The sequence below is a fragment of the Rissa tridactyla genome, chromosome 1 (assembly GCF_028500815.1).
Source record: "Rissa tridactyla isolate bRisTri1 chromosome 1, bRisTri1.patW.cur.20221130, whole genome shotgun sequence".
Taxonomy (NCBI): Eukaryota; Metazoa; Chordata; class Aves; order Charadriiformes; family Laridae; genus Rissa; species Rissa tridactyla.
In genome coordinates this window covers 177354218-177368527 of record NC_071466.1, presented here as the reverse complement: position 1 = coordinate 177368527, position 14310 = coordinate 177354218, and the positions used below count along the sequence as shown (strand labels likewise).

Genomic DNA, 14310 nt, shown 5'->3' with positions numbered 1-14310 from the left:
GAGAGCACCATAAATACAACAATATAAAGCAGCAGTCAAACCAGCGATAACATTTTGTAATCGCAAAAACCTTTTTTTTATAAAAATGTATTTAATCAAAAAAAGTTTGAAATAAAGAGCTTTAGGATTCCTGATTTTGGCTGTGTATTACACAACTTACTTGTAAGAACAGAAATGACAAACCAAACCGAACTAAACCTATTTTCCCGCACGATGTAATTTGACCGACGAATCTGCAGCAGAAAGCTTGGCCATCTGGACAGTGTGTGTGATGGCATGTAAGAAATCACCGGTTCAGTTGGGTACAAACGGTTGGAAGGAAACCCTTCCAGACGTCCTCAGAAATGTCAGGGGGTTTCATTCTCAGAGCTGAGAGTGAAAACCTTGTAAAAACTCCTTTGATGCTCCTTACCCTGCTCCCTTTGCTACCTAGCAGGCATGAAGACAAATTTCAAAGAGAACTGGACAGACATTACTTAGCCTGGAACCAAATCAACACTAAACGTACAGAGGAGCTCTCCTTTTGCTTTCATTCCAAATTATAATGAACTTAATTACGCTGAAATACCTCCCAAAACCTAAATTATACTAAATACTCATTTCAGGAGTGATGATACTGGTATGTCCCAGAAGTAACACACTTCTTCAGACAGACAACATAGCAAAAATTTTGCTTTCTCTTCGGCTGGCAGCTGCCTGCCCCCGAACAGCCGCTCTGGGGCCCGGCGAGCCCGCAGGCCCCAGCTCGAAGGGGACAGGCCCCACCTCGAAGGGGACAGGCCCCGTCAGGCTGGGCTACCCAGCAGAGCGGGCACCGGCCGGCGGTGTGACGGCAGACGGGCAGAAGATGGGAGCGCTCTCTCCCGGAGATCCGGCAAATCAGCCCTGAGGGATCCGGGGGACGAAGGCAGCCGCCCCGCCGTCGCCCTCCGCTTTGAAATCCGCCCGCAGACTCAATCCCCGCGCTCGGAGGTCCGTTAGCACCCGTCGCGCCGCTCCCAGCGGAGGCGGGTCCCCGGCACCGCCCTTCCCGAAGCCGCCGGGGAGCGACTGGGCTCCTGCGGCCGCCGGCGGAGGCGCGGAGGGGGCGAAGGAGCCGGGTGTCCGTCCCTCCCCTCCCCGGATCCCACCGGGTTCCCCCCCCAACACCGCCTCCCCTCAGCGCGGCGCGAGGCGCCTCACGGCGGCGCACGCCCCCATCCGGGGGCGGTGCGGGAGCGCGCGCCTTACCCGGCATGCAGCGGGCGGAGGGCTCGCACCAAGATGGCGGCGCCTCTGGAGGAGTACGAGAAAGAAGCGGGCTGCGTCCCCATCCTGCACCCGGAGGTGAGGGCGCCCCGCCGGGTGCAGGCTGGCCTCCGGGCGCGGCCGGGACGGTGCCCGGCTGCGGGAGGAGGAGGGGGCGAGGCGAGCGGGTGGGGTGCGCGGAGAGCGGGAGGTGCGCTGCCGCCACCGCCCCCCCGCTGCCGGCCGGGGTGGGCAGGGCCGGGCCGGGCCGGGCCGCGGCAGGGAGGCGGCCGGGCGGGGAGGAGGGCAGGGTACGCCGCGGGGCGTCTTGTGGCGCCGGCCCCGGCGGGTCCGGCCCGGCCCCGGCTTGGGGGGACGGGGTGAGTCAGGCGGTGGGGGCGCTCCCGACCTCCCCAGCTCGCCGCCCCCCGGGGCGGCACCGCGGCACCGGCGTCCCTGAGCAGCAACGCTGGGTGCTCGGCCGGGCTCGGTACCCGCCCCCGGGGGGAGGCTGCGGCCCGGCAGCCCGGGGGAAGGCGGTTTGGGGAAGGAGGAATTAATGTTTCCTCTTGCGTTTTGCTGGCTCTGGTCGGGGGGTCGGGCCTGGTCCCATCCATCCCGGCGAACCGTGGGGGGCGTGGGGTTTATTTTGAAAGCAAACGGTCTGTCCCAATGTGCGGGCCAGGCGGTATGAGGAATGTTTACAGGTGACATGTAGAGGTCATTTCATGTCATATTTTTACCCTTCTTTTGTGCCACCCGCCTTTGTCGACAGCATGTGTGCATTCTCGAGGGCTAGTATAATTGTTTTGAAACGTATTTTAAACAATTTACAAAATCTTTTGCGTGTGGACTTGTCACCTGATACATTAAGGATTGTAAGAAATGATTTTTTTTAGCGTACAAAAAAGATCAGTGCATATGCTAGGCTCCGGTTTTTGCTAAACAGATGGCACTCTTTTTCCTTAAACAACAGCTTAAAGACACTTTAAGTTTTCTTGATGACTGAAGAGGCTCTATAGGCCTCTAGTACTCATTCTTCTCTACCTCTCCAAACTGTGCTCGCTTATGACTTTTAAAACAGAACTCTCTTTTCTGAAGGTTAAGTAGGAAAGCAATGCACCCCAAATAAGTGTCTTGATTATTTTTTTGATTTTTTTTTTAAGTGATATGTGAAGACTGATGCTACGTGTTTCTTCAGACTAACTCAAGAAGTACCCTTATTTGCAGTGTCTGATGATGTGTTTCAGAAGTGACAGGAGTTTTCAGTAATGATCCAGACTGTTGGTTATTAGTGTTCTTTGAAAGAAAATGTTCTTAACTTCTGGAAACTTTAGATGGGCAGTCTAAAACTGTAAAATGGAATCAAAAGCATCTACAGGCTGTTAGAAAGCCATTGTGTTTTAAAGATTGAAGGTTAGTATTTGTCAAATTAACTTTGAGTAATTATTATATAGTGAACAAAAATGTATCAATTTAAATTGGTGACTTTCACTAGTTAAGTAATCTGTTAGAATTTTATACTGTTCTTTGGTGTATAAAGTTGACTGTGCATATAAAAGATGGGGAAGGAAGTAAGTTAATATATATTTTTTGCTGTAACACCAACCTGAATCTTTTAATATCCAATAAATATCACTTCTCTAACTAGTCTTGGGGTTTTTTATTGGATTTTTTTCTGGAAATGCTCAGTATCTGACTATGTCTTATTCACAGGGTAGTATTTACATGGATTTCAGTGGGTGTTCCCTTAGTCCTTAAAATGCCTTTGTGCAGATAATCTTTAAAAGAGAAGGATGTTTTCAGTGTTGGTGGTGAGACTGGCTGTGAAAAGAGCATTTCTGGAGTGTCTGTTAAAAGCTTGAGGATTCCCTACCGTAGCTACCGTAGCAGAGCTGTATTGTCACAGACCTGCCCACTGAACAGTGTAGTGCATTTGTGTTCAGTCATTTCTGAAGGTCAGGGGCCTTAATGCTCAGTGATTTCTACTTTTTAAGAAAATAGCACCGTGTCCTTATGTAAGTAGTGATGTTGGAGCATATAATCAGTTCATACATTTGTATACATGTAAAACTGATGCTTTTTATAGGACTGTCAAAATCTTTCCCAGTTTCTTATGTTTTATGCTACTGTTAACTGTATCATGCATCTTTAAAAAAGATTTTTTCCTGTGCCTTTCTTCTTAAATGAGGCTTTTGCTACTTATGGTATTTTTGTTTTGACTAATTTGGATTACTTTCAAAGTTTTTTAAGGGGCTTTTTTGGAAGGGAAGTGTTTGTTTTTTTCTATGGGCTCTATGGCTTTTCATTTTGCCGTAAGGTATTATGAACACTGTATTAATGTTGTAGGAAAGATAGTTTTGGGAATAGTGAAAAATTGCTGATATATTGGAGTGCTGGAAGATCTATTTATTTATTTGTGAAAGGCTCAGCTTAGTGAGTCAAGTAATTTTGGTAAGAAGAGGTAGAAACACTGCTGAAAATGTGAGTGCTCTGGGAAATTGATGATGGGACTGCTTTTGGTGGGGTTTGTGTGGTATCTTGCTGAGTTCATGGGCCTCCCTCTTTCCCCCATGAAAACAAGACGAACTTATATAATAGGCTCTTGTTTCAAAGGATATCTATTCTTTCTTCTTATCACAAGTTCGGTTTAGTGTATGACAGCGTAGATCCCACAGTTTTCTACTAGTATTGTTGTAAGATTACTGGTGGAACATCAAAGTGTATAAATATCATTTTAGTGGTGAAGTACAACAAATAACATCAATTGCTCATGTAATACTCGTAGAATGATTTTATAGTATATGCTAAATGGATGGAGAACTGCAGGTTAACTGATATATCTTGGAACTACTTGCTAGAGAGAATTATTCCTGAGTGTCATTGTTCCTGAAAGTCTTAGAGGAGTTAATCTACTGGACTTGAGACTTTTTTTCATGAATGTTTGAGAGTAATAACAACATGGTCATTAATAAAACTTGCAGATGAACAAGATGGATAGGTACTAAGCAGGGAGGACAGAACAACTGTACAAAACTGTCCAGAATTAATGTAAAGTTATACTCGTAAAACAAAGGGGACCTTAGCGCAGCTATATGCAAAGTAATGCGCTGAAGATAAGGAACATGGGCATGGGGTTGTATCCTGAAATTTATTGAGTAGTAGGATATAAATATGAAAAAGCAGTTTAACAGAAGTTCCCAGTATAATACTTTGATTAGAAAATATGTAATATATTCCTTGATATTTTTTTTTAAAGGTGGTTTGCTGGTTAGTAACAAGGAGATGATTTTTGGCTGAGCATGTGGTAATACTAAGGATGAAGTTATGTCTTTAAAAGTCATTGAAAAGTGTGGAAAAAAAGAGTTAAAAATTATTTTAATAATGCCGTACAGTGAAAGGCTTGAAAAAACTCTGTTCACATTATCAAAAGAACCTTTTTTTGCCTCATGCAAATACTTTCTTACTGAGATGCAGTGCTTTTTTCAGTTTATACTTAACAAGATCCAGTGGCTGGAAAGTAAGCTGAATGGGATCAAATTGAAAGGTACAAATGGTAAATGGTGAGGGTGAGTAATCAGTGTAACAAAGAAAGAAGGTCAATGGTGGATTATTTAGCTCTTGATGCCTTCAGATTGAATTTGAATGTGTTTCGAGAGACCAAATGCAACCTTTTGAATTGTGCACATGGATAACTGGGTGGTGTCTCAAATCTGTGAATACAGAGGAGTGTAAACTATGTTGGGGTGACTGATTCTGTGAGCGATGTACCACCTTCATGTACGTGAATTCTTCAACAGGATTGTGAAGTGCACGGATGACTTTTGGCATTAAAGGGAGTCCTCTGGGTGTAGATCTTGGGGTGGAAGTGGCATTGGCTGGCCTACAGCGTGATATGGTTGTCTCCATTATAAGAGATGCAGAGCGCTCTGAGATGGCACAGTAACACTGGACTGAGAAGTCCCTGTTAGTTTGTTTCCTTCTCCCATAGTTCAGGTTTCTGGTGACAGTTACAATGGCAAGCCCTGCTTCCATTTATTCAGTGTAGGCCTATTATGGGAATGCTGCTCATACTGTTTGTGCTTGTTATCCTTCAACTAAATGTCTGGGTTTAAATTCCTTGGATCTTCTAAACAAGAACCACTTCCATGCTGTTCTGGGGTAGGTGTTGATAGGCTTGGATGTTTTATTTCGAAATCCAAGAATGGGGAGGGGAGTCTTTAGGAGGAAATGGATTTTGTTTGTATAGCTCCTTTTTCTTTGGAAAACATTCTCGGTGTGTGGCCTAATATGGCCTGAACTGCCAAAGGTATTTCAGCTGTATCTCTTCCTAAATGGTAAGAACTATTACTGGGGAGGAAGCTCTGTTTTGTTACTACTTTGTAGTGCATTCACTGATGTCGTTAGGTTTTGTAGGATATGTTTGAGAGAGATGGAAATTATTGGTTATTACAGATCTCTTTTGGCAATGGAAGAGTCTTGGCTGTGGAAGTTGGGGTTTTGGTTATGGTGTTTTTGTTTTGTTTTCGTTTTGGTTTTTTTTGCTTACTCTAAAGTTAGAGCAAAATCTTCCTGCAAAGTTGGAAGAAAATTTTAAGAGTTATGGGCTCTGGCAGAAATTATCCCAGCTGGAAGCCTTCATTTTTATCTTTGTTTCTCTTCCTGGTGTTCAATTTGTAACTACCTGGGGAGTTAGAAGCACAGTATCTCCTTGTGTTCCTTGGTGGCGGTGTGAAGAAAACAGGTAAACTTATTGTAGATGTCTTTGGCTCTAATTTCTTCTATTTAAAATATCAGTGAAAGGCCTGATTTTACAGGCTGACTCTGTTCCCTGTGGGATTCTGTTGATATTGTTGAGGTTGTATTGGGGTACAGATTGCTCTCAATTGTCCTGTAGAGGTACAGGACTTACTCTGTAGTTTTGTCAGGATCACTCCAGGGGCTAACCTTACATTTGTGCGCTTATTCAAAGATCAGTTATTGCTTAAGGAGGAGGATGGAACCATAAAGTTACAAATTAGAAAGCTTAATACTGAAAGTTGAGTCTTGCTTCGTGCATCATGGTTAGCTTCATAGTTTGAGGCCAGAGGGGACTGCAGATTTAATGAAACCTTCTGATGTAGGCATTGAGGGTTTTTAATAGATTCTTCTTATAGCCAGCATACTACTTATAAAGTAAAAAAGAAAATAAGCAAAATCCTACCATAAGAGATAACATTGTATAGCTGGGCAAATTGCCCCCAAATTTAATTTCTCTGTTTAAGACTTAAACCTGTTTCTAGTCTGAATTTAATTTGTTTCTGTTCATTACATCTTGAGAGATATCTATCCAAATATAGGTCTGTCTGTACTTATTTAATATGCTGATGATTATCAGGTCCCTACACTGGTGTTTATGGTCTGCAGTGCTACTGACCTGTTTGAGTCTTTCGTTAAGACATGTTCTTTCATTCTTTCAGTGTTTTCATGGCATTGCTCTGAGGACAATAGCTGTCGTAGTAGTGAACTTGAGAACAGAGCACTGTTCTAACCAGGGCCAGTTGCAGTAGTAGTAAGTTCCACATTCTTAGCCGGCATTCCCCATTTGCGTAGACCATTGTACTGGTCTTATTGGGAACTGTGTCATGCTGGAAGTGTGTGCCCAGATGATTATCCACCTCCAAGTCTCTTCAGTGCTTTCTGGATAGTTTCCTGGATGGGTCTTCATTTTAGGTATGACTTTGCTTTTGTTGGTATAACCTTATTCTGGCTTGTCCCAACCTTCCCGAACTGATATAAGCTAAGTTGTATTAGAAATAGAGAATTACTTATCCCCCCTCTTCCCCTCACTGTAAAACTTACCTCTAACAGTTGTTTACTTCTAGGTTGCAGACAACCATGAAATAGGGTGGGGTCAACATGCAAACTCTGTCAGATGCTTGGTGTCCTCTCAATAGTATTTTCATATTAATGCTCTCTTGAGGTTTTGAAAATGTGAGCTACTGAAAAGAGCAAGAGCCATTTTTTGACCAACATAGTCCTTAACTAGGATGGTATGTATTATAGTCACAAAATGAATCATAAGAATAAAGTTTGTACAACTCTAGTTTTTAACACATGCAAGATAGACCACATTAACTTTCTTTATATTCTAATTTCTTAATCAAAATATCAGACAATATTAAATCAAACACTTTGGACATTAACTGTGTTTGATCATTACTACTTCTTTATCGACTAAAAGTGCTGGGTTTATTTTTCTGTGAAACAGTGGTACTTAACGTTACTAGTCTTTGCTTTTTTGTTGATTCTATATCAAACCTAGAAAAGCCAGCAATAACTTAAAAAGATAAAAGATAACATGGGTTATAAAAGGTTATCCAGATCATTGGAGTTTCTTCAGGCTTAATGAAAAAAACCCCAGTATTTACGTCTTTTGGACTGTATGGTGGACCTAAACAGCCTGTACTTTAAAGAAGCTTAATATTATTTGCTGTTATATTAGAAAGCATTTTATCATGGCAACAGGATGTGATTTAAATTTCCTGGCTTTTTCCTCAGCTGTTTTTGTTCTGCATTTATAGAACATCTTCAAATTTTGTGGTTTTGTATTTTTAGTGACAGTTTATCATTCTTACATTGTAATCTTGACAACTTTTGACTGTTTCGTGTGTTAGACAGCTGGTTGCCCTTCTAGGGATAGGGATGTCTTGTATCCTTTTGCTTGCCTTTCAGTTTTCCGTACTTTTCTAATTTGTCATGCTCATCGTCAATAATTCTCTTGCCATTTTTACCAGATTTCTTTTTTTACAGTTGTTCTCACTTCCCTTGTGAACTATGCATTTTTTCACCACTCTGGGCTTTTTCTCTGTGGTAACATTGTGGCTTCTCGGGCATCTAGTAAAACACTTAAAAATAGATTTCAACTATTTACAGTTTTTCTTCTACATATTTTCTTCGATCTGGGCAGTAATTGATTTTTTTTTTTTTTTTAACGTTCTGGAACAGGCCATCTTAAAGCATCAGTGGTGAATGTCTGGTTTGACCTAAATTTGCATTGACTCAGTTTGCCTGTTAAGTACAGGCTTTATTTCTCTTAGATTTCATAGAATGTTAGTCTTCGAACAGTATTGGTTCACTGTGTTTACCTGTTTGCTCAGGGAAGTAATGAGAAATAATAAATGTGGAAGAGGGTTGCATTTTAACTTTACAGAATCCAGTTTACGGAATTAAAGAGGAAAATGTTTGTTTGCTGTTTGCTTGAAAACTAGATAATACTGTCATTGATACTGATGTGTTTAGATGGGAGCGCCCTCAGTAATTGATACTTCAGTGTGCACACTGTCCTCTGCTGCTTTTCAAAGACAGTATGAGATAAAGATTTGACTTTCGTAACATCTCTCTGAGAGAAAGAGGAGTCTGTTACAAATGAGCCTGTAGAATAAAGTCAAAAGCTTCTTCTGAAGTGAGAGGGAGTCTGGCTGAATTGAACCCTCAGGCCTGTCATGCCCAGTACATGGTGTAACATTAGACTACTATTTGTCTGGTGCAATTTTGAAATATAGCAATTTCTTCCTACGCTTGTAGGATGCCCTGAGGTTTGTAGAAGTGTCATCTTGATTGTCTCTGTAAGGGGGAATTACCAAAAATGGAGGGTAGTGGGAATGCTGTGGTCAGAGCTTGGAAGGCTGCTCAAGACCAGGGGAAAATGAAGATGGCTCAAGAAGGAGGGAACACAGTAGCAAGAGAGGGAGGATATCAGAGTGTGCTTGAAAACAGTTGTATTGCTGGCTTTGAAGGATGTGTTTTTGTGATTGAGTTTAAGCTGCTCTAAAGCCACGGTGGAAGCCAGATACAGTCCCTTACCCTTCCTGGCATCAACTCTTGCAATTGTGTGGCTAGTAGGTGAATTGGGATACTTCTGGCTTTGTGCATCTGTGACCTGGTCTAATTAAAACCATTCCTGCACTGTTGTGAGTGCTGGTGAGAAATAATGGAGAATGTGCAGCCAGGACCATGAGTGTGACCATCCATTCTGATGACAGAATGGTTTTAGCTTAACTTAAGCTGATTGTGAAACTCACTTTTAAACACTTCCAGCTGCACACATCTGCCAGTGATGCTTGTCTGGTCCCAGGATGAGACAGTTCAGGGAAGTAAATCAGTAGAAAATTCATCCCATACAAAAAAATTATGCATAACTTTCTGCCATTTCACTAAACCTACACATTGTATGATCAAATGCACTACAGTACTGACAGAAGGTAGAGGCTGAGCCGGTGTGATCAGTTTGGAAGTTAGATAGGAGTTACTAGTTAGAAGTTGAGTGGGACTGTTTGTAACTGTCAGACCACAGATTTACTAAGCTGTCTTTATGCTGCAGAAAATTGACTTATCAGCATGACTACAGGTTCATTTCGTGCCCTTCCTCGTTGTGGTACATGAACCAGCCTGTGTTTATCATAAGTGGGAATGAGAGTTTGCTTAGTTGCCTATTGGTTTGAAGCTCCATTTGCCAGCCCAAGGTGTGGTGGGAATGGTGAATTGAAATTTTTCATGAGAACTGAAGTGCAGCTTGTACTACCTTTCTCTTTTTGTGTATGTACCAAGGAGAAAAGGGGGTCCATAGCTAGACTGACTGCTGATTCTGTCGTGTGTACTTGACAGTGCTCTAATTCTTGATGTAAATTTTTCACTGTTCCTCAGAGACGAGTTAGCTATAAACTCACTAAACAGCATAATTTCCATTTGAGTGTAGCTTTGGCAAATGCTGAATAAAGCAGAACCTTCAGTGTAACTTTTTTTTTTTGAATATGTGATATTTCCAGGTTTGAAAATTTAATGAAGAATCTTGATCTTTGAAAAAGAATTTTCAGATTGTCCTTTTCTGGAAATTTAAAGAGTGTTGTTTTGTGTTTTTTTTCCCTCCAAGTAGCTGAGGAGCAGGATTGAGCTAGATACATGCTTAAATGCATTTTTGAAGCTTAGCATTTTACAAGAGTGAAATGCATAGTTGGCTTTAAGTTACTGTCATGATGACTGACTACTAATGCTAGTTCTCAGGGATATTTTTTTTTTTAATGTTTAGAGGTCTGCAAGCTCATATACTCTGAGACCTAGACCTGTTTAAATCACTTGAAGGAAAAAAAAAAAAAAGGTTTTGTTTTTGTTGAAATCCTGAGATTTTTGGCTGAGAACACAATGCAACTCTCCTTGAAAAGAAAGCCAAAAAAGTAATATCTACATCTTAATGTAAGTTGCTGACTAAACCAAAACTTCAAACCATAGTATTTTAAGCTTTTACATTTTTTAACCTTTACAAATGCTAGTAATCACAGCTGTTTTAAATAACGCTAGTGGCGCTGTGTGCAAACACGAGGCCTTCTGAAAAGCCTTCTTATGAAGCTATTACTTCCTAAAGTATGACACTGTTCAATTTAGGAGCATCTGTAAGTAAATGACTAGCAAGCAGTCAATTGGTTGTAGACACTTGCTTTGAAGAAGCAAAATTTACTCGTTAACCAGCTGTGCTTTAAATCACATGATCTATGACCTCTGCATAGAGTGGTTGGATTAAGGGCTCTAGTTGAGCATCTCTAACTCATTGTTATGTAAAAAAAAAAATTAGATCCTCATTGGAGAGTATGTGGGATTAATCTCTCGGTGTGATGGCTGAGTGAGTGTTGCTTGTGGGTGGAATTCTGTATCAGCAAAAGGACTACTTTATCGTATTTGAGATGAGCCTTTTCTCAATCTATTCTGCTGCTTTTTAAAGAAAGCATTGTCAATTTAAAGTGTAACTTGCTTTAAAAAAAAAATAATCGGAGTATTAAGTATAGCTTTTCTCCTGTTGTGTATGTATTCTATAATTCTCCAGGGATTTTCATAAATACATGTTTTCTATTGGTGTGTCAAGAAACCGTGCAAATAGGCCAAAAATTTAGGAGGGAAACCAAACTTCACAGTATGTAGTCAGATAGGAGTGACTGAATTGTCATTGAATGGAAGGTTGGTTTTTTGTCATGTCATACTCATTTTGTGTAATTTAATGCTATAATAGGGGGCAGGGGGAATCCCATCATAAATTATAAGGGTCCATGTAAGGTGAGTCTGATAGCATATATTTGCAAGCCCAACACTGAACTGTTTTTTTTGATATATAGTGTGCCCAGTTAATATTTTAAAAAAAAAAGTGGTATTGCACATTTTTTTCATGGAGAATATAATCTGCTTTCAATGGAGTTTTTCTGTCTAAACTGAAGGTGTACATGCATCATCCCAGTTCAGACAATCTAACTATAGCTGCTGAAGGCTCTGGCTCCTCGAACTGATGAACCTATATGGCCCTGAAGAATTCTTTTTTTCCCCTGGCTAGGACTTCATGGGATTCTGTGATCAGACTGCTCGCACTTGATGACAGTCAACAGTTAGATTAGCTGTTACTGGTTTCACCCTAAATTTTACTGCTGTTTTTGGAGAAGAAAAAGCTACTCTTCTTAGGCCTGTAAAGAATTAAATGTGATTCTCTCTAAAGTTAAGACACGATCACTTTAACCTCTGTTTCTGTGACTTTCTGTGTTGCAGAATTAGGTGAAGGGGTAGGGGAGTTATAAACTTTAGAAGAGGAACTTCCATTAAAAATGTTAAAATAAATACCAGCAGTATCTTTTTTTTTTTTTTTTTTAGGAATGCAATGAATTGATTTACTTGTACTTATTTTGTGATCATTTTTCTATTAATGCTAGTGCATAAGTGGCTAGTATTTATGTATATATAAACTAATGTGGGTGTTTATAATATGCAAATTGCTATAAATAAATTCTTATAGATTCTTGCACTTTTTTAAAAGTAGGAGGAAAACTGGGAAAGCTTACTAAAAAGCACTCTATACTAACAAATGAAGAACAGAGAAGTTGAACACAGAAATGTGGGGGAAGGAATTCTTTAATATTAACCTCCAATAGTCCCTGTTAAATATAATACACATACACGAGGATTATTTTATTATTTAGCTTCCCTGAAATAGTTGCAGTCACTTCCAATTTTATCATGATTTTTTCAACTGCAGCCAGATACAGAAATAGTATAGTCATCAATAAAAAAACCCAATAATTATGATTTCTTCTGTTTTCTTTAAGAAACAAAGGCAATAGTAAGCAATGTTTTATGGAAGGTAATGCTTTTATTTCTACATTTTTATTTTAGAACTTGTTAATATTTTCTCTTCAAGTGTCAATAATCTTGGTCACCGTTCAGAATATGAGTGTCTGATTTTGATCGTGGTATCGCTTCCTTGCAGCAATATTGCATAACGTTAAAGGAAAAGCAGTCCTAGCCATCTGTTAGTGCCTACCAGAGCCATGTGTAGCAGCTGTAAGCAGCAGTATTTTCCTCCCTTCCTTATGTCCATGCAGGCATAGTGACCTGTTCGTATCCTCCTGCTATATATAATTGTGAATCATGAAATTGCTATCTCAGAATAATTCAGTTTTGGTCATCTTATTCTTTCATGCATAACTTCATAATTTTCGTTTTCCTATAAATACTGTTTTCATAATTCTCCTTAAGCTTATTTCATTTTGGCTTTTTTATTGGAAAAGATTAAAAGATTTGAGTACTGAGGGGAAATGAGCATAACTTGTGCATTTGGTTATGAGGAGAACGGATTGGGAATGCCGGTGTTGTTAGTGTTCATTCTTGGGAGCTGTGCTTACTTTTTTTCCTTCTCCCCTGCACCACTTCTTTTTCATTTGGAGTAATTTTTCATATTTTGCTTTATCTTCTGTTTCCCCATCTTATTGGTCTTATTTTCCAGAGGAGGTTCCTTTTTGTCCTCTACTGTGTTGTTTCTTTTTTTCCAAAATGCCCCCCCCCTTTTTTTTTTTAAGCTTTATTCTCACTTTTCTGAGTTTTTTCCTACCCTGCATTACTTACGCATCTGTGCAAGCAATCTGCACATTTTGTGGCTAATGAGTAATGGCGAACTAGTCACAGATGCATATGAGTGATTACAGCACTGTCAAAGGATAGTCACTGAAGTGGGAAGCTCATCTAGAAAGAGTGACCCATAGTAGTAATTGGGGAACCAAATTTGATTTTTATAAATAAGTAAAATGCGTCTCTCTTGCAACCTTCTAAACCAACCAAGTCTACCAGTTTCTAAAAGTAGCTTCATTTTCTTCATCCTGTCAGCCTGACTTCCTTGAATATTTAGAAGCTGGAGTCTGTTGTTCCATGATTACTTAGTCAAATTAACAATTGGCAGCTGCCAAAATATTCCTGCTACCTTCTCTTTATTTGCTTTCCCTCTACCAGTGGCTCTGGAGCCCATCTTTGCATGGGAGAAAAAAGATTCAACTTGCTGTCCTAGTAAAAGAACTAGGTTTTTCTATTTCTTGTTTAATTTTTTTCCCCTCTAATGGACTGAGTGGGCTTGCTGTGACCACAGCTCCGAGTACCAAAGCTTGCTTGAGTCAGGCAGCAGGAGCAAGAGCCAAGAGCAGTGGGGGACAGTGGGTAGAGAAATGACCTTTCTCTTTTAGTAATGGTAAACTACTAATTTGTCTCAAGTTATGCTTGGAAATGGCTGCTTGAAACAGGATGAAGCAAGTAGAGATTTAGTGTTTGCAACCTGCCTGTTGTAGATCAGTGAAATCAGGCCTCTGCTCTACTCCCTTCCATTTAGTTTTCCTGACTTTCAGCTGGGGAAGAGCCATTGTCAGTAGAGATCAAAATACCAAAAAATAACTGTGTTTGTATTTCAGTTTCTTTGAATTAGCTCTTAGTGGTTTTTAACAGTGGATCATCATTGTAAACTGAGATTTTCCTGGAATAAATATTTTCATCATAAAAGGAAAAATATTTTAACACTTAGGAATATTGTTGAAGCCATTTGTGAATGTGGTATATGTTCTAGGCTCAAAATGTTATGTTGTTACTCTATTATCAATCTGTTGTATGTTTAAAAAAAAAATCATAGTAGTTTCAAGAATTTTTAACTGTTTTCTTAAAATTTGTGGGAGGGCATATGAATTTAGAGGAGATTCATTCTTTCCTATTTTAGGTGGGAACCTCAAAGCCAAATGGTGACAATGAAACTGACAA

The 14310-nt window shown here is 40.2% G+C and overlaps 1 protein-coding gene across 2 annotated transcripts in view; it reads left to right on the top strand.

Moving 5' to 3' along the window:
- Positions 1-1197: 1197 nt before the first annotated feature.
- ZDHHC17 (zinc finger DHHC-type palmitoyltransferase 17) overlaps positions 1198-14310 on the top strand; it is an 83445-nt gene continuing 70332 nt past the window's right edge. For both annotated transcript variants that reach the window (XR_008464868.1, XM_054191467.1), the window contains exon 1: positions 1198-1326. Coding sequence is in view for 1 of the 2 variants with exons in the window: in XM_054191467.1 (XP_054047442.1) it covers positions 1264-1326 (63 nt within the window). In the remaining variant the exon portion in view is untranslated. The remainder of the gene's footprint in view (positions 1327-14310) is intronic.